We start from the raw sequence: 25,305 nt of genomic DNA, 5'->3' as shown, positions 1-25,305 counted from the left end.
CTGGCTATGTTTTTTTGAATAAAGTATGTTTAGAAGCTGTGGTTTACAAAATGCTTAGTTTCTGAAAGGATTATCACAGTATAAGGGCTACATATGTACAAAAGAACACAAAAATGTATTTGTTCAAGTAAAAATGGTACAGGGAGTGATTTGAAATATTTGTGTTTGATATTGAAGTCAAGCTTTTCTGAATCAAATTTGTAGTTCTGAAATTTGGTCACAACTTACCCAGTGTTTTCTAGGATTTAAGTCAAAGAAATTAACTATTGAGCTGAAAAAAAAGTCAAGAAAAAGGAACAACTTGAATATTTCTTGACTTTCTGGAGAATGAATGGGGAAGAAGTCAATTTTCCTTCCAGGCCTACTCAGATGATTCATGTGGTTTTATTTTATTCTACCTTTGTGGTATGTGAGATTTTATGGCTTGCTTTGTGTGTGGCTGCTTATAACTCAGAGTCTGCATTGTGTTAGACTTATATGTAGCTGTTAAGTCTGTTGTTTAAGCCAACACACTCCCCAAGTTCATTTTTGATTATTCTCTTTTTTCATGAAAAAATTATTAAAATATATGTGGGCATTGAGCTATGAATATTATCTAGCAATGTCCAAAACTATATACCTGATTATTTATGGAGCTACTCTTTATATTATAAATATATCAGTATTAGAAAATAAAAACCTCATAATTTACAGGAATAACACATTTTTTTGCTACTAAAACTAGTTATTATGACAGATATTTTTTCTATAACCTTCATTTCAGTTTAACCTGTCAGTCTATCATTTTTGTGTCATTTCAAATAGTTGTGTCATAATGATTCATAATCTCTAATTGTTCTTTTTTATGTCTAGTGATATAAATATCTTTAAATTTCTAGGTTCAGTCCATAATGTGTTGTTATAAATATAGTATTAAATATATATGAAAAGGCTTATTTTCCATTTTCCTTAAATAATGGTTCTCGAGAATAAGTGTATTTGCAGCTGAAGTGAAAGATTTGGGATTGACAAAAAACTATAGGGAGTTTGTCACTCAGATAAACTGATAGTTTTGTCATCTCGTTGGATGTAAGAATCTCTGAGTCCCTAATTGAAAACAGACCTGCAACACTCTGGGCCCTGGTACCATTAATACAGAAAACAACACGCGGTATCCTTTTTCTAGCAAATACATGATTGCTTGCAGAAAACTGTGCTTGTTTCAAAATATATTTACAAAGTTTCTGATACTTCCCTTGAAGAGGTGGAGATTAGTTTCTCTCTCCCTGAGTGAGAGTTGGTGATGCACTCTTAACAAATAGAATACGATGGGACCGATCATGAGTGACATCTGAGACTAGGTCATAAAAGGCGTGTCGTTTCCTTGCTTTCTTTCTGGAACCACTCGCTCTGTGGGAAGCCAGTGGACATGCTGTAAGGACGCCCAAGCACCCGTACAGAGAGAACCATGTGGTGAGGAACTCAGTCCCCGCGCCAATAACCATGTGAGCGGGCCATCATGGAACTGGGCGAGTCTTCAGATGATGGCAGCTATGGCTAAAGTCTTGACTGCAATCTCCTAAGAGGAGACTCTGAGCCAGAACCACCCAGCTAAGCTTCTCCAACCTGTGAGACAATTAATGTTTGTTGTTTTAAGACACAGAGTTTTGGATTAATTTGCTACACTGCCATAGGTGACAAATACAGATTTTCCCTGCCTTAAAGTTCTGTTCCTCTGGAATCGCTTTTGGTACAAAATAAATTGCATCACGTTGGATAGAAGCATGACTTTGTTATTGAATGGTTTGGAAGCTAAGTGGTTTAAAGAGATCTGTATGGTGCCAGGTTGACAGAGGTGGGTTTGGGTGGCTTTGTAATGGTGTAAACTTGACTGTGTTAGACTATACTTCCCGGGATCCCCTTCCCGTTATGTTTCTGGTGAGGGTGAGCCACGAGAGGCAATTTTTCATGAGTGTCGGAGGGCAGAGATGAAGCAGCAACAGTTTTGTTTTTTTACACCAGAAGGTCAAGGCTGGCACTTTTGTATCACACAGGATATTCCTTATCTGTAGGCTCATCTCACTGGAGAGGGGCTGTCGGCAGACCCGCAACTGCTCTCCCTTCCCTGGGTTCTCCTTTAACTTCTCTGGTTCCTGGGCCAAGTGCATGTTTAGGTCTATGATGAACCTAAAGAGACTGAATGACTTGCCCAAGGTTTCACAGTAATTCTTCAGTAGAGCTAAATTTAGCCTTCTCGCCCATTCTCTTTCTGTGTGCTATAACTGACGTATTGCAAGAAAATAAATAAAATATCAGGTCTCCAAAACATTCTAGGAATTTTCCAATCTGTTTATTATTTTTCTAATTATATTTTGTCTAATATAATTACTTAATAATATTAAAATTTTCTAGTATGGGAAAATTTTTTCTTTAGGCAAATTAGGTAAAAGTAAGATTATCCTAATATCTTATACATTGATGGATTTTGAATTTTGATTCAAATAAAGGACTATTTCAGATAGCTTGATATCAAAACTTCAGTTTTCAATTATATTAGAAGGGAAAACCACTCAAGTGTGTATCGTGGCTTTAGAAACTATTGCGAGAGTGTTTTTCACTGTTCCTGTTTTGCTCATTTCCGCAGCTGGATTCTGATGGCACCATTACTATCGAAGAGCAGGTTGTCCTCGTGCTGAAAGCCAAAGCGCAGTGTGAACGCAACATCACGGCTCAGCCCCAGGAAGGAGGTAACATTGCTAAGTAAATCGTGTCCTCCTTGTGGCTCTACCCCAGCCTGCACCAAGACTGCAGATTTCCCTCCTTATCTAGTATTAGGAGAGCCCTGTTAGTCATTTCGTTTCCAAGTGGAGGGGTGTGTGCAATAAGGCTCTTTTCATCTCTTTAACCCACTAGCTCTTCCCTCCCTATGGCAGGAGTAACTTGCTTGAGTTGTGAGTTTGGGAACAGCAACTGTGCACACCAGCCTGTGCCTCTGGCCTGTCTTTGGGATCTGTCTGCCTGCAAGACAGACATGCCTGCGGGCTTATCCAGGATCACGCAGGAAGCTTGGAGGGGTGGGCTCTGTCCCTGTGGGTGTGGCCTGCAGTTTTGGGTAGGTCACAAAATCCAGAGGAACAAAAAAACAAGCCCTTTTATATGTACCTAAGTCATGTTATCCAAAAAACCTTTTCTTTAAAGTGATTATTTAATCTTCGTCTGTCTGACTCCTTATGTAGTTTCTCAGATAGTTGCAAATTTAACTGGGAAGGGAACTACAATTTACCAAGCTCCCTAAATTCCCAACAATATGAATGCAGCAGACAATGTCCTTGAAGCCATGTCCTGCGATAAAATACGTAGTTTGATATCTGCTTGGTTCTAGTCTCCAAATATTACAAAAGTTTTGTGATGAGTTCTCAGTTGGTTATTATCAAAGAAAGTGTTCTGCATGATGCTGATTGTTAACAATGTGTTGTGACTTCCTGGCTTATATTGTGGTCAGTTTTAATAAGTGTTCCATGTGGTCTTCAGAGGAATGTGATTCTCTGAGTCCACTGTCTTCTAGTGTCCACTAGGTTAAGGTTATTGGTTATATTGTTCATGTATTCCATATCCATAGTGATTCTCATCTGCTTGGCCTATTCTCATCTGATGTTTATATCTTAAAATCTCCCACTGTGATGGTGAATTTTTTGCTTCATATATTTTGAAAATATTAGGTATATGCAAGTTTAGAAATGTTATATTTCCTTGTAAATTATACCTTTTATTGATATGAAACAGCCCTCTTTATCTCTAGCGGACTTTTGCTTTAAATATTAAATAATATAAAATTATTATAAGCATTAAAAGTACCAATATTTAATAAAGACAATTTGTTTCTTTCTCTCTTGGTAGGTATTTGCCTTGCATATCTTTTCCCATCCTTTAAAAATGTCACTAATTATAAAATGCACACATTAAATTTACCATTCTTAAACATTTTTAGTATACATTTCAGTAGTGTTACATATATTCACGTTGTGGTGCAACCAATCATCTTGCAAAAATTGATACTTTATGTCCATTAACCAACCCCCTATCTTTTCCTATTCTTTTACTAAACTTTTCTGTATACTTAAGTTTTGGTAGTGTCTTTTATAAACAAGACACGTGCGGGTTTCTTGTTATCTATTTTGATGATCTTTGTCTATTAAGAGAAATGATTGGTCCAATTACATTAATTGTGTTTATTAATATATAGTACCTGAATTTAATTCTACTAGTTAGTTCATCTTATTTGGACTTTTCATTTTATCACCTTTTCCTTCTTTCTACTACTCACCCCACTTTTTTTGGGGTTCTTTTGACTTGAGACTTGTTTCTTGGCTCATCCTTCCCTCCCGTTACTTTGTGAGATATATATCATGTTTAATTATTCCAGTGATTAACCTAGAAAAGCCTCCAATGCAGTGCTTGCCGACCCTGTGGAATAATTTCTGGCCCCAGATTTATTCTTGTAATTTATGGCCAGCTAAGTCACGTTTTAAGAAAGAAGGTCTTGATATTATTTTAGCCTTTGTTGATACGTTGCTCTGGGAAGCAGCTGTCTGGATGGCCATACTAACAGTGTCAGAGAGGGGGATCAGCCATGCTGCCGGTAAAGACCATGGAAGGAGCACCACACTGTGAGGAATTTGTAAGGATTATTATTTACCGAGGGCTGAATGAACTATTTTCTATGAAATCTCAGGACATTTTGAGCTGGAAGATATCTTAGGGATTACTTAGTCCAACATTATCATCTTCAGTGTCCTTTTCACATTTGTCAAGTATACTATGTGTCCCCAGTGTGTCGCTTCTATACTCAACATTAGAAAAAATGAGCCCGATTCTGTCTTTGCCCCGCGGAGATTATGACATAGTTAGGGAGACTGATACTTTTCAGTAGGATGTTACTAACAACAGAGGCATCACAGCTGTGGAAAAGGCAGCTTCATGCATTGCAGAGGGGTTAGGGGAGGCTTCCTGGGGGAGTGAGAGGTGTGGAGGAGTAAGGAAAGATGTTCCGGGCACAGGGGACAGGGCAGGTGAAGGCAAGCGAGTGTGACTCAGTGACACGCCACGGAGTCGCACGTAAAAAGAGCAGATGTCTGGATGTAAACTTGTATAACATCTACAGGTGTGGAACATATGAAGCAAGTGGATGGATCAATATTAAAGGAGAAAAGACACTTTCTTTGAGATCTTTCTCCATACAAATAGAACTGAATTAAATCTGGTCAAACTTTGGTCTACCTGTGACCAAAAAATGTCTAATTATATGTAAATTGACTCTAAATTTCTTCCCTTTGTATGTAGAAATATAGAATGACATTTGAATTCACTAGCTAAATTAAGAAATTTTTATTTTCAATTTTATCTAAAATCAAGAGATGCATATTAAAATATTTAGGAGTGAGCTGTTATGCTATCTGCAACTTAATTTACCACCACAAAAAACAAATATGAAATAATATGGCAAAATATTAACAAGTGTCAATTCTAGATGATGGATATATCATATTCTCTGTTTTGTTTATAAAAAATTAATGATAAAAATAAAATTTTCTTCATATCTGTGAAAGAAAGAAAAAGGCAATGCAAATGCAAATTCCTAGTTATAAAATTATTCACGTGTTTAAAAACACAAACCAAAATATTACTGACCCTGGCTCCACTCACAAATGTATGGTTACCCTGTGTCAGAGGTCACTGTAGAACTGAAAAGAGACTAAGTCAGGGTCTTGAAATTTTAGATTGCCCTGTGAAAAATAGCGCAGGTTAACAAACTTCACTGATACCAGTTTGTCCTATCACATACAAAAGAGAACAGCAAATGTGATTAATGATATTAATTTATGAAGAGAGATTGGAGAGTCATCAGGCAATTAATTAGTTTCTTGTTAAATAATGAAAGTATTTATTCACAGAAGATGTGAGATAATTATCAAAGACTAGATGTTAATTCAGGTCTCTGTATTACCAGTGAAGTCATGGCTTCCTCAAGCTTTTCAAGCTTTTGAGAATATTTATCATTGTCTTTGTCAGAGAGCCACCAGAGAGGTGAACATGGTGTATAGAAACTTTATTTTGGGGAGTATTGGTTTTCTGGATTTTGGGGGTCATGTCTGTGTACGTATGTGTGTGGACTGGTTCTCTGCAGGGAACTAGAAAACTGTCCTTTTCCAAACATGGAGAAAAATGTCCATACAGTTTAAAGACTGCGTAACTACAGAACAAACTGGCCATTGCATTTCAGCCTTATCTGAAGACCTTATTCCATCATGTGACCAACTCTGGCCAGAACGCCTCACATGACATTGCTGCATACATTTAGAGGGACAACTAGTTACAAGAACACAGGAATGTGTGTTTGGCGTTAATTTATGTAGACTGCACAGTGGATGTGTACCTGGTAAAGGGTTGGGCAGCGTGGATGAGCAAGGATGCATGGCTTGTTAAAGACAAAGCAATGGGTGGGAAGCCATCTGAAATGCTATCAAGATAGAGAAAAGTGTCTAGTGCAAAGTTGGTGGGAGAGATCGATTCATTCCACTCTGTTTAGACAGGAAGGAAAACAACCAGATTAAAAGCAGGTGAGGGTGGAGAGGCAGGTGAGCTGTGCCCAAGAAGCAGGAGCCAGTGTGAGGAGGTCCTGGTTGCTCGTGGAATGTAAAGCCCAGGCTTTTATTATGTGAACACAGTGTGGCTGGTTCTGGGAATAGGTTCTCCTCTGTAAGAGCGGTGTGGGTGAGGGAAGACATTTTCTTTCTTTTTTTAAAAAATTGCATCAGCAAGGCACAAAGCAAATCAAATATTTGTTTCCATGTGATATGGTGGACACTAAGAAGTGAATTTCAGATTTATGCTGAATTCTGTTTTGCAGAGATATGTTTGTGGGAGGTTCTGTTATGATGAGTATTTAAAACTGAACAAACAACCTGAGGTCATGAACATTAGTGAGAACGAGAAAACCTCAGCCACAGTTAGTGTAATTAGTAGCTAAAAAATTGAGAGAGCTGTAATGGATAGTACCCGTACTAACAAAATAATGACCGTCCCAAAGATGTCCAGTCCCTAATATCCGGTGTTATGCCTGTGTATGTCCTGTTACATGATAAGGGGGCATCGCAGATGGAGGTGAGGCTATGGGACTTCAAAGAGGTAGATCATCCTGGATTACTCAGATGGGCCCAGTGTGCTCTCATGGACCCTGAAAAGTGGTTGGGGAAGGCAGAAGAGACAGAAAACAAAGCGAAAGAGAGACTCGAAATGTGACAAGGCTTTGTTGACTTTAAAGATGGAGGAAAGGGGTCTTGAGCTAAGAAATGCAAGCAGCTTCTAGAAACTGGAAACAGCCCTCAGGGGACAGCCAGCAAGGAAATGGGGGCCACCGTCCTGCAGCTGCAGGGAACTGAGTTCTGCCAGCAGTTGGAATGAGTAAGGAGACAAGTTCTCCGTCAGAGCCTCCAGAAGGGAACCCAGCCCTGCCCAGACCTTGATTTTGGCTGTGCGGGTCTAGAAGCAGAGATCCAGCCGTGCTTGCTGGACTTCTGACGGACAGGATAGTGAAGTAAGAAATTGTGGTAATTTGTGAACGTCGCACCAGGAAATGAAAACAGCACCTGTTAAGAGCGGTCCCTGTTTGGGAGGTCGGGGTATACCATGGTGATGTGCTCTCTTCTCGGAAGGTCAGTACACGCCCACTGGAGAGGAGTCCTGCAGAGCCAGCTGCTGACACCCGCTGATTCTTGTTCAGCCCCTGTCAAGGGCCAGGTGGCTAATGCATGCGAGTAAACAGACAAAATCCCCCACCCTCAGGGGGCTTCAACCCTGTGGTTTAAGAAAACGATAGTAAAATAACACAATATTGGAAGGTAAAAAATATAGCAGGAAAGGCGATAGGCATGTGTCAGGGTGTAACTTCACAAGGGGAAAGTCCGCTCAGAAGTTGAAGTTTGGGTAAGACCTGTAGGAGGTAAGGGAATAAGCCTCGAGGCTGTCCGAGGGAATGGCGTTGAGTTCACAGGAGAGAAAAGAGGCCTTTGGCAGGGGTTGAAGTCAAGGAGGCAATCTAGGGGAGAGGGCCATCCTGTCGGGGCCTTTGGACATTGTAAAGACTTGGCTTTTGCTCAGAGGGAGATGGGAAGCCTTTGGACGATCTGGCGCTGTTGTGTTAAGAATAAATTAAAGGACTATTTCACTTAGCATAATGCCCTCTAGATCCATCTATGCTGTCGCAAATGGTGAGATTTCATCCTTCCGTCTGGCCAAGTAGTATTCCATTGTAGATCTGAACCACAACTTTATCCAGTCGTCTATTGATGGACACTGAGGTTGCTTCCATGTCTTGGATACTGTAAGTGATGCTGCAATGAATATAGGAATGGATGAATATATCTTTTTGAGATAAGTCAGACAGAGAAAGATAAATACCACATGATTTCACTTATATATGGGATCTAAATAACAAAATAAACAAGGTAAACAGACTTGGATACAGAGAACAAGCTGATGGTTGCCAGATGGGAGGGGGGTTTGGGGGAAACTGGGTGAAAAAGATGAAGGAATTAAGTACAAACTGGCGGTTACAAAACAGTCTTGGGGATGTAAATGCAGTGTAGGGAATATAGTCAATAATGTTACAGTCACTGTATATGGTGCCAGTAGGTACTAGACTTATGGGAGGGTCACTTCATAAATTACATAAATATCTGAACACCATTCTAATACCTGAAGCTAATACAGTATTGAATGTCAACTGTAACTTAAAAAAAAAAAAGAAGAAATGGAAGGGGAGCAAGCACAGAGGCAGGAAGACCACATTGCCGATGACGGGCGCGGACCGTGCCGGCGGCAGTGGAGGTGGTGAGAAGTGAGAGGGTCCTGGATGCATCGCGAGGAGAGGAGCGGTTATGAGAATTTTTTGTGAAATGAGTGCTAGACGCAAAGAAATTACTAACATTATTAGTGAAAGGCTAACCCAAATCTTGGAGCTTACCTGTGAAGCTTAATCTGTTTCATACGTCATATTTTTTAACAGCAATTTTAAAATAAAACCTAGGGTACAAAATGTAGCTACAGTTATAATAATTGGAAAAATTTTACTGCATAAGTTGTTCACAGTGAATTCTAATGTTTCTTATATACTAACTGCTGTAACTCATTTATGTTGGAATCACTAAAATATTTTTAATTTATGCAAATCAAGTGTCCCTATCAATGGCCTTTTAATGGGGCTGAGTGCATGAATTTTGGGACATTTACAGCCTATCTATCTCATTCTAGTTTCCAAAACTACCAATTTGTTTTACACTTCGCTATAGCCAGTGGCTTGAAATTCTGTAGTTTGAATGAATTTACTCTCTGATCCTAACTACATTTTTGTTTATTTGCTTTTAAATTTCTTTTTTCATCAGAGGGAAATTGTCTTCCAGAATGGGATGGACTCATTTGTTGGCCCAGAGGAAAAGTGGGGAAAATGTCAGCTGTCCCATGTCCTTCTTATATTTATGACTTCAATCATAAAGGTATTGGATTTTTCTGAAATGGTAAATTTGGAAGAGAAGTTTCCTTTTTTTTTTTTTTTAAGTAATGAACTCTAAGGGACCTGAGCAATCTCACTGATTTTCTTCCTGTCTTCACAGGCATTGCTTTCCGACACTGTAACCTCAACGGAACATGGGATTTTATGCACAGTTTAAATAAAACCTGGGCTAATTATTCAGACTGCCTTCGCTTTCTTCAGCCAGATATCAGCATAGGAAAGGTAGTGGTAATTTTGTATTTGTGGACCCTTAAGGAAAAGCAAAATAATGATTTTTTTTTGCAATTTTTGATTGTCAACCATTATATGTAAAATCCCTTTTGTTCTATGACACAAAGATTATAAAAGGTAAAAACAAGGTTGGGATCTTTGGATACCTAGGTGAGGAAAGGTTCAGGGCCTAAAACATTCTGGTGTCTTCTTTAGGTTAGAGTGACCTGTCTAAGATACATACATATATGCTTATAAATATGCATCTCTGTGTTTATTGTTGCATTACATTATGTTTACCTTAGATTATATTGTGTATAAAGATTTAAATAAGTAATCAGCATCATGATTCCTGATTTCTTTTGATTACCTGTAAATGGCTGCTTCTCATCTCATTCTACATTCTAGGAAAAGCTTTGTGTTTTAGAGATGTATTTTCCATCTCTTAAGATTTGCCAGTAGTTGAGTTCACTAGTATGTGAAAGATGAGAGTTGCAGAATGAAAAAGGAGCAAGGGGCATCCTGTAGGTCTCCCGGCATGGTACCTGAATTTTACACACGATAGTCAACTCGGAACTGGAGGTTGAGTGTTGACCAAGTTTACATGCTCACTGACGGCAGGTTCTAAAGCAGAGCTCTGATTTACAAATTCCTCACAAGTGCTGTTTCTTGGATAGTAATGACATGTAATCTTTGAAAACGTCTAGATAGTTACTTTTAAGTTATACGTGGTACTTCAAAGTCATGCTTAAACTCCTGTCACTCAGACCACATGAGTGAAATGCATGATGACATGCAGAGGGTGCTGGGAGTGGATGTGATAAATTGGTGCATAAATGGTTTTTATGAGGGCCCCGAGAGCAGCCGTCATATATAAACTCTGCCAACAGTAGATATTTTTCTATATGGTCTGTGATTTTTGTAGGGAGAGGGTGAGAAGCAGTGAGTTGAAGATTTCTTTGATTTTTCATTAATAGTCAGACCTTTACATTTTTTAACAGAAGGCATTACCACCTAAACAAGCTATTTAGTAAGTTGCTGGAAGATCTTCAGTTTGTATTTCATTGTTGACAAATTTCTTAGATGAAATTAGTTAATGTGAGATTGCTGTATATGCTGCAGTTCAACTAATGCCAGCAATGCCAGTATAAGATGCTTCAAAATTGTTTCAATTCCACTGACACAAATAACATGCATAATATTTAGTGTACTCTGTGATGAATTTATTTGTGTATTTAATTATGAAAAATGCAAATCTTTCATGGGTTTTAAATGACCTTTAAATTTAAATCATTGTTTTATTTACACTGAACTCTAATTTTATGACCATTTTTTGTGGTTATGATGTATTCTAAGAATCAAGATAGCTAAGGATGGTAATATACCCAAGATATATACTATTTTATATAAAAATGATTTAAAATTTAATAAAAATTTGAAGAATTTTGTTAGCATAATTTTATCTCTTTAATTAAAAATATAAAGTGTTTCTATTGTTTACAACCCATAAGCAATAATTTTAGAAAACTTAAGAAGTAAATATCCTCTAATAAGGAAACTGGATATTTCCTGAAATTTTTTGATACTTTAGGGAAAAAATGATATTTATGAGATAGTAATTGTTAATGGTTATAAAGAAAAATTTCATATAAGAAACACAAAATAAAAAAGCGTGCATTCTGAATAAATGTAGCATCCTTGCAGGAGAAATAAGACTAAGATATTTAAAGTATCCATTATTTTATTCTTTAAATAATTTCCCTATCATTGGCTTGACAGAATGAGATAATTACTTTTAATAAGAAAGAAGGAAAAAACCTCTTATGATTGATCACAAGGTTATTAAACTCTGTGTATGATATCTAAAACACTAGCTCATTATGTAAATTACTGTATCATATATTTCTTGTCTAAAGGCAATGTGTATTTCTGGAAAGCTATTTAGCAAAATATATTTTAAAACTTCAAAGGCTTCTATCCTTTGAGCTTATAATCCTACTTCTAAGATTCAAGAATAAGGATTTTCAATGGGGGGAAGCAAATGGATTTATTGAACCATTAAGAAAAATGTTTGTATCTCTTAGACCAGCTGTGACCTCTGAAGGGTTAATAATTATGTGGATATTGTGAAAAATTAAAATTTCCAATGATGAACTAGTTAAATAAACTCAAGTTTTTAAAGGGTTTTTGTCCTTGGGAAATTCTTTTCGTATACATTTATTTGAAAAAAAAACCATGTAATAAATGTGTATAAATTGGGGATGAAGATGCCCAACACAATAGGCAATGATGCATAGAAATAGAATAAAACGAAATACGTGAAATACTGACAGTGTTTCTTTTTGGTTGGGGAGAATTTGGGAGTTTTTTTCTGTTTTGTATTTTACACATTATCCAAATATTTTGTATAAAAAGTTTTAAAGTTTTATTAACAAAATACTATGTAGTAAGTTAAAAAAGGAACCAAAGGCAAAGTCTTCAGCTTTCAGTTGGGAAGTTTTGATAGTAAGTGGAGTGGGATACAAATCAATAATCTGTAAAAAACGCATTAGTGAGTAAAGGACCCCCCAAATGAAAATGAACCAAATTCCAGAGGAGGGCAAGCCCTTTCTATGGGAGAAGAGACCCGTGGCTGCATTTGTCCTGGGTCTGCAGCAGAAGAGGAGTAACCAAACCATGGAAAGGGATGAAAAGGATAGAACCAGACTTTCAAACCAACTTTGAAGAGACAAGGGTTGGCACAAGTGCTTAGGGATTCTAAGGGCTGAGTCCCACTCACAGTGAGCTGTCGCCCACCAGCCAGTTGTTTCCCATGGGGCCTTCCTTCCCTGAGTGCCTGGAGGCGATGGTATGTCAAAAGCCATGTGCATGGGGCCCTCACAGAGGGAAAGGCAGCAGCCAGCCAAAGGCATGGGGCAGGATGGAGGAGGTGGGAGACATGTCTTGAGGCGCATGGAGCCCTCACTAAGGGCACGGCTGTTACAGCCCACAGGCCAGGGAAGGGTGGGAAATCCCCATGGTGCACAGATCTCAGTGCGTGAAAGGCAGAAGCCTGACTAAGCAGAGGCCTTCATCTACCAGGGCTGTTCAACCTTTTGGTGTCTCTGGGCCACTCTGGAATAAGAATTGTCTTCGGCCACACATTAAATAGACAAACACTAATGAAACTGAGGAGCAAAACAAAAGTTTTAAGTAAATTTACGATTTTGTGTTGGGCCACATGCGGGCCACCGGTTGGACACCCCTGAAAGCAAGGCAGTGGCTCACTGAGGACCGGGGCGGGGCATCAGGGTGCGGTGAGACCTGCTGAGATGCGGAAAGCCCAGGGAAGAGCAGGAGAGCCAAGTGAAACCCCCAGCAAATTAAAACACTGCTGGGTGGTTCAAACAGCAGAAAGAGTTCCCCTGTGGCTTGGGGACTTGTCGGAAGGCCCAAAGCTCATGAAATGGGCACCAGAGGCTGCCGGTGCTGGGATCCTGGGGTCTGCTGAAGGGGATGTCTTGATGTCACTCTCAAAGCCTAAAACCAGGATAAAAGAATCATATGAAAGAAAGTAAAACAAAAACTACAACAAAACCCAACTTCAGTTTAAGAACAGAGTAATCCAGTCACCCCACCAAAAAGCCTGGAAAAGGAGAGGTCTGTCCTTTCCAGGCCGCTGATATTATGTACTAGGTCCCTGCCATACTTTGACCTGCAATGCCTGGAATATCATAACATATTACAGCAGGGATCCAAAATCTAGAGCAAAAATAACAGCAGAAAGAAACAGATGACCCAGATATTCAAATTTGCAGATGTCTCCTTAATGATAACTATTATAAATGTGTTAGATGATTTAGTGAACAAGGGGCATAAAACCTGTGGGAAAATCAGCAAGAGGAAAAGAACAAACTTGACACATGCAACAACTTAAATGCATTTTGAGGTCATTATTCTGAGTGAAAAAAGCCATTCTCCAAAGGTCACTTACTGTATGCACGACTCCACTTACAGAACATTTACGAAATGACAGAACTGTAGAGATGGAAGCTAGATGAAAGGTGGCCAGCCGTTAGGGATGGAGGGGAGGAGGGGTCAAAGAGTCAGCATAGGGAGATCTTTGTGGTGATGGAATAGCACTCTGTCTTGACTGCAGTGATGGGGATAAAAATTTACACGTGTATTAAAATGACACAGAACTATAAACACACAAATTGCACCAATGTCAAATTCCTGATTTTGATATTTTAGCATAGTTATGTTTTATGTAACCACTGGAGGGTACTGGCTGAAGGGTACATGGGACCTTTCTTACTATTTTCCACTTCTTCTGACTTTATTATTTTCAAATAAAAAAATTGACAAGGAATGAATTTGATTCATGCAGGAACACTGAGTTTCAAAATAATAAGTTGACAAAAAGAGCATGTATTATATAATTCTAGGAACTCCAGGAACAGTCAGGAAGTAAATGAAATATGTGAACAAATAGAGCTAACTTTCGGTGGCAGAAATAGGAACGAGAGTTTGCTGGGGGGGATGGTGGGTGGTTTTTTGACTTGCAAGGGGCACAACGAACTTGGTTCGTCAAAACTCATCAAACACACTTAAAACGACTACATTTTGGTGTATGTAAATTATAGCTCAATAAACAAGTTAAGGGAAGCTAGAAATAATATGCCAAAACTGACATATTTTTTACCAGTTTCCTCTTAAAATAGTCCTGTAACATGTGTTTCGTTTACTCCATGTACCTGATGTTTCATTCCAATTAGTTCAAATGAACAGTACAAAAATATATGAAATGAACATTGCAACACTTAATTTGACTTCACTTAAGTAATAAGAAATGCCAAATATCATTATTGCATCTTTAATCATGACTTGAATTTAGGAGAAAAAAGGAAGACCAGTAGAATAATCTATAGTATTATATGAATGCAATAACACATTGCCTCTCTCTCAACTGGCAAAAGCATGATTTTTAAGTTTATCTACATTGACTGATTTGTTCAAACCTGCTTTTCTAATTAAATCTCTCCTCCTGCAGCAAGAATTCTTCGAACGCCTCTACATCATGTACACTATTGGATATTCCGTTTCCTTCGGTTCACTGGCTGTGGCTATTCTCATCATTGGTTACTTCAGGTGCGCGATTCCCGTTCATATTTTTATTCACAGCAGACACAGAGGTCTCACGTTTTGTGTCCCCAAATATTTTTCCCAACTCAAGTTTTGAATTCAGCTTAATGTTGTATTACTTCACTTTGACAATTTATTGTTTTCATGAGAACGGTTTATTAAATGGTGTATTAAAATGACACAGAACTATAAACACACAAGTCACACCAATGCCAAATTCCTGATTTTGATATTTTAGCATAGTTATGTTTTATGTAACCACTGGAGGGTACTGGCTGAAGGGTACATGGGACCTTTCTTACTATTTTCCACTTCTTCTGACTTTATTATTTTCAAATAAAAAAATTGACAAGGAATGAATTTGATTCATGCAGGAACACTGAGTTTCAACATAATATGTTGACAAAAAGAGCATGCATTATATAATTCTAGGAACTCCAGCAACAGTCAAGAAGTAAATGAAATATGTGAACAAATAGAGCTATATTATTTGTTATTATTTGTTATATTATAGAGCAACATTATTTGTTTATAATCTTAAAGTATAGAAGTACTATGACACTCTTAAGCCAATAGATCTGCATTGTAGTGTATTTATTTGCAAAGTGATGCAGAATAGAATTGAATGGGTTACATACATTTTCATTCATGATGTAAAGACTTGTGTCACTTTTCCCAAATGACTTTGGTGACACTGGACAGAAATTCATTTTGAATCTCCCAAATTATTTGATGTCATAAATCAAGAAATAGTATTTATTACATTTGCTGTGGCGTATTCTTTATCTACTTATTTGTCCAAGTTAATTCAACCTAACCTATATCAACACAAACTTTTGATTACCCCTAAGGAGATAGAACAGCAGACAATGTGTATAGGCTATATATGCTCACGGTGCTTGCAGGTGGCTTGTGACTCAGATGGCTGAGGAGACCATTAGTGCACAGCTTGAGAAGGGCAGGGGTCCGGTTGGTGCACAGCAATTGGGGAGAGCTGAGGAAGGAGATGAAGGAAGACCTCCCAAATGAAGGGAAATCTCAAAAATACACGAGTACAAGTAAGATTGAACCAAAAGAGGAAACTGGGGAAGAGAGTTCCAAACCTAAGTTTAGATTAAAAAAAAAAGCATAGAATAGTTGCGATCAGAATTTTGGTGTAGGTAAGTGATGGGCATTGAAAGGGAGGAAAGCTGGGTCGAGAAGGTATTGAGAACTGTAGGTTATAAGGAACTGAACATAATCCTAAGAGCCAGAAAGAGCCATTGAAGGAATTCAAGCAAAGGAGTGACAGGAAAGGGCACTTGCGTTGTGAGGTGGAGCGTGAGCTGGGGGGAAGCGAGACAGGAAGCCCATTTGGGAGAGGCTGTAGGATAGCCCAGGACAAAAGGTGGTGGCCTGGGCTGGGGCAGTGACACTAGGGACTGGGTAGAAATGGAAGGTTTTGAGATGTAATTGTGATAGCACGCTTTTAAGAATTTAGTGCTAAATTACATGTGGGAAAAGGAGTGAGGACATACTTTAAAAAACTGAAATAGAACATTTAGAAGCTAACAGAAAAAAGTTTGCAACTAGAAAAAAGTTTTATATTTTATTTCCTATCACATTAGAATCATCTCCTGAAACATCTCATACCTATTTTCTGCTTTGTTTATTTCCTTTGGTTTATTGCTATCTAATGGACTACCTGATTTACTTATTTATCTTTTTATTTCTTGTCTCTTCCTCTAGAATGTGAAGCAACGTGTCTAGGCATTTACTTATTTTGTTCTGTTTGCTCATTGCTGCATTTTCAGCAGCCACAAAGTACTTGATCGGTATGCACTGATACTCAAATATTTGTTGAATTAATAAATAAATGACTAGTTCTAATATTTCAAAACTTCTCCTCACACAATTACCTACATTGCAGCAGTACAGTTTACATTTCCAAAGCTTTTTCTTTATTGATTCACTCAGCCATTTATTGAACAAATTTTTTTCTGTCATGTGATAGACCCCTTTGGGTATCGATGGTGGCTAAGTTATGTTGTACACCAGAAAAATAGTGTACACACCCTTGAGAGAAACCAACCTATTAAATTAAATAGTATTAGTACTACAATTATTAAATAAAATATTGTTAGTAATAATACCAGTTTCTATGATATAAAGGGCTTTGGGAACACCAAGGAGGCAGTCCAGAATTGGCAAGATGGGAAAAACTTCCCAGAGCAAAGACGTGTGAGCTGACATTGGATGCTGAGAAGGAGCTCAGCACATTTCAGAGGCTGAGGACAGAATGTGCAGCCATCAGAGGCACAGAGGAGCAGAGGACAGTCGGGGAAACTGAGGAGTCCTACACAGATGCAGCACTCGGTGTGTAAGGAGGAGAGGCCAGTTGGGATGTCCTGGAGGAGACTAGATTTTGTGGCACTCAGTTTTGCAGGTGCTTTGTCAAGGGCTTTGAATTTTGTCTTCTAAAAGTAGGTGACGGGGAGACAATAAAGTTTGAAGTAGAATGGTACCACAATCACAACTGTGAGATTACAAAAGGGTTCCTCAGAGTAGCCTCATGAAATCGGCTTGGCAGGTCTTGTCCCATTGTAGAGACCAAGAAACTGAAGCTCATTGTCTGAGGTCACAGGCGATGATAGGCGGTCCAGCTGGAAACAGAGCCTTCATCAGCTGACTGCTACCCAGTGGCCACTCCGTACACCAAGCTCGGCTGTGCTTATTCAGAATAACACACAAGTACTTATGAGAAATGCACCTTTCAGCAGCATGCCTGTGACTAATAATTCTTCCACTTACATAACAGCTCATCACAGTATTTAACAGTGGACTTTTTAATAATTACTTTCTATGTAACTGCTATACTCTACAGAAAATGTTATACAAGAGTTTCAGAAACTCTTCTGTTTCACAAAACAAAAATCTCCTTTCTTCAGATAGCAAATCGTGTCAAGTCTCTGAAAAATCAAAGCTGACTATATGCTGGGATGGCACTAATCACAGTAAATAATTGTCAGGTACACATGATCAACTCTCTGGCCAAATGCTGCCTGCCTGTGAAGACCGTCCCCTTGAAGAGCCAATCTGAGAGGACCAGCTGGGCACGAGGGGCATGAATACATGTCCCTAACGTGTTAACATGTAATGCTTTTGGAATGTCTACATTTAGCTTATTTTTATCTGACCTTGCCATTCTAGGTTATGAAATAGAGAAAGAGGTTATTGGATTAAAAGTTTTCTTTACCCCCTGACACTTGGGTACTTTTTCTTCTGGAAGAGAAGTCGTATCAGAAAGTTGTGTTTTCTCACAATCAAGCAGCGGCAGAGCTGGGCCTTTTGACCAGATTATACAACCTTTTCCTAGAGTTTTTCTTTTCTTTTTGTTTATTTTCATCAAAGTTGTAGAAAACTCTTTTTTGAAGTTAGCCTTCTGTACTGGAAATTAGTGTTATGATATCAAACAAACTAAGTATGTCACTGACTTCACTTGTATCTATGATCCTTTTATAGCTTCAAAGCTTTTTATGTTAAAATAAGCTTGTTTACTCTCCATCATGCTTAGAAAAGAAACTGTATAATGCTATAACAATATCTTACTTTTTCTTATAGAGAATGTATTGAAAATGTGAAAGTTAACAGTCTTAGCAATGTTTATCTCTGTTCAAGTGGTTCTCCATGAACTGATATACAGTACAACATAATGCTCTAGTGTAACTGAGTATAATGTTTAACACTGCAAAATCTGGATGAACACGGTAGCAGATGAGGACAAATTTGAAGTTAATTTCTGAAAAGTCACATTTTAGTTATTGATCCTGGTTGTTTCCATTGAAAAATATATGATAATGGTTTTCTGTCTTTGCTCAGGTTTATTACATTTTCCTCTTTTTTGGGGGGGAGGAGGTTGGGCTCATTTGTATATTTTCTTTGCCCATTTGTATTTTTAGACAAATCTATAACTGATTATTCTCTCTCCATAGACGATTGCATTGCACCAGGAACTATATCCACCTGCACTTATTTGCATCTTTCATGCTGAGAGCTGCAAGCATCTTTGTCAAGGACAGAGTGGTCCATGCTCACATAGGGGTGAAGGAGCTGCAGTCCCTGATGATGCAGGATGACCTACAGAATTTCATAGATGCTCCTTCTATGGACAAATCGCAATATGTAAGTGTTTTCACCATTTTCTCTCATTACTGACTCATAGAACATTACACATAAGTAAAATCGTACAAACCACTGCATACATATTAACTTGTTTGGGCTTATCCTTATCTCTGGACTAACTGAAGTAGGTGACCAATTTGTATACAGATGGTTACTATGTCAATTCTGTCCTCAAGTCTCCTGTTTAATCACTCATTCAAGAATATTCTGGAATGAAGCTGCAAAAAGCACATGATTGAAATGGTGTTTGATATATGCCGTAATGGCTGTTACCACTTCCAAAACCAGAAGCTTGGAATTTAAAAGCCTATGTCATTTAGGTCCTTTATTATAGAAGCACAGACTTGTTTCAATATAATATTCCATGATACTTAATCCTGCTGTTAAATATCCTGGTTTTATTTACTAAATAGAATCACCCAGTGTTTCAATTAGTTAGCTTCTTGAAACCATATGTTTAGACATTAAGTATAGTAGATTAATTGTCGTGTTGGTCGAATCAGTGCTCTATCTGCATCTTTGCCCTTTGCCTTGTAGCTTTGTGTTCCCTGCTGATTCCAATTCTAGGCTGGTTTTGTGACTTGTTTTACACAGCAGAACCAAGTAGAGGTGATAGTGTGCCTGTTGAGGGTAGAGCTTTCTGAGGAAGCCTAGCCAAACAAGCTCAGCCAAGCCTGGCCCATACCAGCACAGTCACCTAGCCAATCATTAGATTCATAAGATATATTTACTGTTTTAAGTTATTAACTTCCAGGGCATCAAAAATACCAGAATAAAATGAATTTATGGTAAAATGATGGATAATATTTTCTTCTTATTGCTTTTTTTATACTTTCCTCATTTTCTCTAATAATCATGGATACTTTTTATTAACAGGAAGAATTAAGGAAAAGTGATTTTTTAATAATTTCTTAAGAAAAAATTTTATTTTAAAAATAGAATCAAACTTACTGTCTTAAGAAAGAACATATGAGGAGAGGCCCCCAAAACTTGGAATTATCTTCTGGAGGGTGGGCCCCTTGTAGCACAGTCTTTTCCTGCTAGACGTTTGTTCTAAGAGCCCATCTGTATCAGTGTACCAGCTGGTGTTGTTGTGAGAGGCTGCGTTTGGCTTCAGTGAAATTTTTTGAAGACTCTTTTAACACTTTTCATTTCATGATGTATGATTTACCTGCCTAGACGGTGCTGAGTGTTCAGCAGTTTTTGACCAAAAACTGCATGACCCCATACCCAACCCTCCCTATTCACCTGTTCTTGCACAGAAGAACTTTTTTTTTGTTTCCCTGAATGAAAAAAAGTCCTCAAAGGGAAATGTTTCACTGACGTGGAAGAGGTGAAACAAAAATTGGCAGAAGCACTAAAAGGCAACAAAATTGATGAGTTCAAAAACTGTTTTTGAGCAGTAGAAAAAACATCTCAACAGGTGCATCAAGTCTAGAGTACTTTGAAGGTGACTGAAGTATAATATGTAAGAATAAATACACAATTCTTTTATAAATCAATTCTGTTTTCGGTCCCCCCTCATGTATGCATGCATGCATAGCCCATGCATACAGACTACAATGTGGTGAAGGTGGGGTTGGGGGGTGCTGGGTGGAGGGGGCCAAAGAGAGGGAAAATGGGGGATACCTGTAATTGTGTCAATGATAATAATGCTATGTTAAAATAATTTTGTTATAGTTTCTTTCAATAGCCTTGGCCTTGATGTATCAAGAGACAGATTATAAAAAGGAAAATGAGAAGTCACTTTTCAGTCATCTAATATTGGCATTCATAGAATTAGGAGTTCTAATATAATACAACTCTGGTTTATTTGCAACAGATTGGGTGCAAGATTGCTGTTGTGATGTTTATTTACTTCTTGGCTACAAACTACTATTGGATCTTGGTGGAAGGTCTCTACCTGCATAGTCTAATCTTTGTGGCTTTCTTTTCCGACACCAAATACCTGTGGGGCTTCACCTTGATAGGCTGGGGTAAGGAAATTATGTCTCTTTTTCTCTGAAACTGCATTATGGATTTTAGGGCTTTCTGTCATGCCTGTCATTGACATTCTTTCAGCCATTTTCCTGAAATAATCCCTCCTCATTTTATCTTCATCCCTCCTTCTTTCTCTTTCATTGTTCACTGAAGAAAATTATAAGAGCAAGTTTATAACCTTCCCAGTGGCAACAAACTTTCATGGTTAACATATGGCTCATGCTCTTAGGCCAGATTCTTGAGAGGATTTTTTGGTGGAAATACAAGAGAACACATTGTTTGCATTGCACATTTAGAACTGCTCTGTTCATCTCTTATGCCAAAGTCCTGATTTAGCAATAATTTCATCCTAAAATTTTCGATTTTTGAATTTCTGAGCTAAAATGGCTCATCGTTGATTTGTGTTTGTAGGTTGTCTGATGAAAATGCCAGAAAGGAATTTATAAGACCATCTTGACTGCATGTCACAATAAAACCTGCAAAATAATTATGTAGATTTAGCATGTCTTTTGGACAGAAATAACTCAAATTCCTTATGGGATAAATAATGTAAAAAGAAGATAATCAGCTCACATTTCAAAGATGCCTTATCAGTACTGGAGGGATGACTGGACTAGGCACAAATGCAACATGGTGTGGAGAAAAGGATGTTTGTTATAACTGAAGAGAAATTAAAACTCATATGTGGTTAATATTAAGAAGTCTCAAGATTAGCAATTGCATATTGGGATTGCTATTTTAATATTAAATTATGAGGTGCTCAGCATAGCAAAAAAATGAACTAAGTGGCTCACGATGAAATTGGAAGGATTTTTTTCCCCTCTCCAAAATCAGAATATTTCTTGGCCCATTTTGTCGTCAAGTCAAAATTATATCTGGATACCTACATAATCACTAGACATCAGTAAAGTGTTAACTCACTGACACATTTATCAATAAATGTTAAATTACATTATATTTTTTTGGATTTCTACAGCACTGGTCACGCATGTAATAAATTCTTTTTTCTCTATTTACTCATTGGTTTGGTAGCTAACTTCCCCAGGAAATGTTATTGGGGCTGAATCAGTCAGTTCTGTCCCCTTCCTCATAGTCAGAACTTTGTTTCACTGAAACCCAGGAAACTAGTTTTCAAGTTCTTCTTTGAAAAAGAGAATTAAAAAAAAGTCCAGTGAGCTTCTACATAAGTATGAGTTTCTTACCTTTTTTAAAACAACTTCTTTAATTTGTTCACAAAAGTTTTGTGATAGGAATGATAATTACAATACAGAGATATGCATCATTCTTTGAAATCACTTTATCAAATGACTCAAGAACACACATGGAAGCAAGTAAGATTTACATGCAAGCTCACTTTGAAAATGCATTTACATGCAATATTATGCTCACTCAATTAACAATAGTCTGAAATACTAATAGCCAATCTTTATAGAGTTATGATTCTAGAGTTGGTCTCTCTTCGGACTCCCTCTCTTTTAAACTACATTTTTTAAAAAAGTAAATGCTCCAGTTTAGTAAATATATAATTAAAAGAATAGTAATATTCTTTGCAGACTCTCTGCTACTCAGACACATCTATTTAGGAAAGTAAATATCTGCTTGATTAATAGATAATTTTTTCCCCTCAATACGGAGAGTCTGATCTCAATACATTTTGATTTCTTACTCATTTCTCCAAATTCCTATGAGAGAAATAGTGATCAAAAACATTACAGCTGCTTTGCTAGGGTCCTTTGCTAGAATAATTCCTTCTCTCTTTCAAGGATGTGGTTTCCTGGCTTCACCTGAGCCGAGAGCTTGCTGGGACTCCTTTGTTATTCATTCGGACGCAGTCATTGTAACTTGAGCTCTCTTCAGCCGGGTGTGCAGTTACATCATTTGTATTGATTTTGCTGATTTTTAACAATCCGTTGGAAGGGAAGGAAATGACAACCTAAAGAGGATCAGATGTCACGTCTGACCTTTAGTAAATTGAAGGCAAATATTTAAAATTACTGCTTTTACATGTCTTTATTGCAAAACAGGATGTGTAGAGGAGTGAAGTCAAGTACTGATGATGAGTATGTTTCTTTTCTTTCAACGAGCCTTGTTCTTCATTTTCCTCACCTCTGCCTCAGTTTTCTCATAAACATGGCACTTTATTCTTGGTTCTATTTTGTCCTTTTAACTACACATTTAAAAAACATAGTTCTATATGTAAAAGGTGTCAGTCTTGTTTCTTTATCCTTATTGAAAGTAATTTACCTCCATATCAGCAGCCATTCTTTTTTCCTTAAACTTTTAAAAAAGATTTTATTCATTTAATTTTAGAGAGAGGGGAAGGGAGGGAGAAAGGGAATGAAACATCTATGTGAGAGAGAAACATTGCTCAGTTGCCTCTCGTACCGGCCTGGACCTGGCACTGACCCCACAAAACAGGCACGTGCCCTGGCTGGGGAGGGAACGAGCAACCTTTCACTTGGTGGACCACACCCAGCCAGCTGAGCCACATGGGGCAGGGCTAAGGAGCCGTTGTTAATTTTCCACTGTCAAGTGCAATGTCAGAATGTACATATTATCCTGTAAAAGCACTTTTTCTGGTTATTCCATGTAGTCATATCCTATTGCCAAGCTTTCATGTAGAATATTTTCATGTTCTATATCCTCAGAAAATAATAGGAGAAGATACTCCATTATTCAGTTTCCAGTTTCATTATTTCTGTATAGAATGATCTCAATCCAGTAAACGCTATTTTATTATCCATTTGGCAGTAAATACAATTGAAATGCGGAGATATGTGTAGAGTCCCCTCACACAAGAAGCATGCAGTCTGACCCTTTAGGTTATTTTGCTTTTTGTTTGTCTGTTCTGATGATATATGTTATATTCAAAATATTTAATTTATAAAATCTGTTTAGCCCTAGCCAGGTAGCTCAGTTGGTTAAAGTGTCATCCTGATACTCCAGGGTTGCAGGTTTGATCCCCGGTCAGGGTACATATAAGAAGCAACCAGTGAATGCATAAATAAGTGGAATAACACATTGATGTCTCTTTCTCTCTCTCCCTTCCTCATGCTCTAAAAATAAAATAAACTTAAAATATGTTTATATGATTATTTTGATAGTCAATATTACTGTTTTACATAATTAAAAATCTCATTGTTTGCTTCAAGCATAATTTAAAAGAGAAACATATCTCTCTCCTCCCCTATCATTTTTAATATCTTTATTAGTTGTACTGAAGGCTACCTTAAAGTAAAAATGATATTACCTATTAAAGTCAATAAAATATATTTTGGCTGTAACTTATAAAAGATAAGGAACTTGCTACTCTCTGCTTATCACTCTTCCCACACTTTTAAGATGTAATTTGAGGTTTTACTCAGTCGTTTAAAATTATATAGATGATTACCTCTGTAAATGAAGAGAAATGCTAGCCAACTTCAGGCTCACATTTGTAACAATGATGCAGCTTTATCTCTGTGGGTTTACTTGGTGTCGAGGCTATACCTCCTCTCTGCCAATTTGTGTTCTACAGTTTCTGCACACTGGCGATATTTAATTCAGTAAACATATTTTCTTTTCCATTGCAGCTCTTCTGTTTCAGACTGGTCCTTTTTTATAATGCCTTGTTCTATTCTTCATGAGTATTTTGTGGTCTGACTATGAACCGGATATATATTTTTAAAGATTTCCTTTATTTCCTGTAATAATTTCACCTCAGCAGTAGGTAGCTTTTCTACAGTTTCATATATAGACAGTCTTCTTTGTAATAACAGGACTTTCAAAGGCTCTGCAGTTTTCCTGACAGAGAGATGCTTTTATTCATTATTGGCTTTGAGTCCCATGAGAACGATTCTGCCGAAGTTGTATAGGGGACTTCTAGGTTCCTTAAAGAATGGACCAGCCGGGAATGATTCGCAGCATCCTGCCATGAGTAGTCAGGGACCTGGAGGCGCAGCCCGGAGCTTCCTGTCTGGGCAGTCAGTATACTGGGTTCCCAGGGGCGTCCAGGTTTGCTGTTTCTAAGACATTGCATGTCTGTAGCGAATCTAGGAGTCCCTGTGTCCTGACGAGTCACTGATTTCTAGGACTATACAATCAATCTGTGACTTCACAAGACTGGAAGAGCACCACGGGATTAGGGCAAAGGTTGAGGTGGGGCTCTGCGAAGCCTCTGCAGTGTTTAAAACAAGATGAAGCTACATAGACCAAGATGAGGAGAACCTATTCCCCCTCTTTGGCTTCAGAGCATCTGTCTTTTTGCAGCCGGCGGCTGTAGTGTTTTTATTTGAAGAAAGGGT

The 25,305-nt window shown here is 37.9% G+C and overlaps 1 protein-coding gene across 1 annotated transcript in view; it reads left to right on the top strand.

Annotated features, from left to right (window-relative positions):
- The window catches only part of PTH2R (parathyroid hormone 2 receptor), a 56,172-nt gene that overhangs the window by 9,808 nt on the left and 21,059 nt on the right, over positions 1-25,305 (top strand). Inside the window, exons 2-7 of the mRNA XM_045855062.1 lie at positions 2,624-2,726; positions 9,420-9,530; positions 9,648-9,769; positions 14,790-14,887; positions 18,853-19,042; positions 20,865-21,018. Coding sequence (XP_045711018.1) covers positions 2,624-2,726; positions 9,420-9,530; positions 9,648-9,769; positions 14,790-14,887; positions 18,853-19,042; positions 20,865-21,018 — 778 coding nt within the window. The remainder of the gene's footprint in view (positions 1-2,623; positions 2,727-9,419; positions 9,531-9,647; positions 9,770-14,789; positions 14,888-18,852; positions 19,043-20,864; positions 21,019-25,305) is intronic.

Source organism: Phyllostomus hastatus, unplaced genomic scaffold (genome assembly GCF_019186645.2).
Source record: "Phyllostomus hastatus isolate PE091 unplaced genomic scaffold, TTU_PhHast_1.1 phas_contig_137, whole genome shotgun sequence".
In the NCBI taxonomy this organism is placed as follows: Eukaryota; Metazoa; Chordata; class Mammalia; order Chiroptera; family Phyllostomidae; genus Phyllostomus; species Phyllostomus hastatus.
Note: the sequence above shows the minus strand (reverse complement) of the source record. Positions and strands in the feature narration are given on the sequence as shown.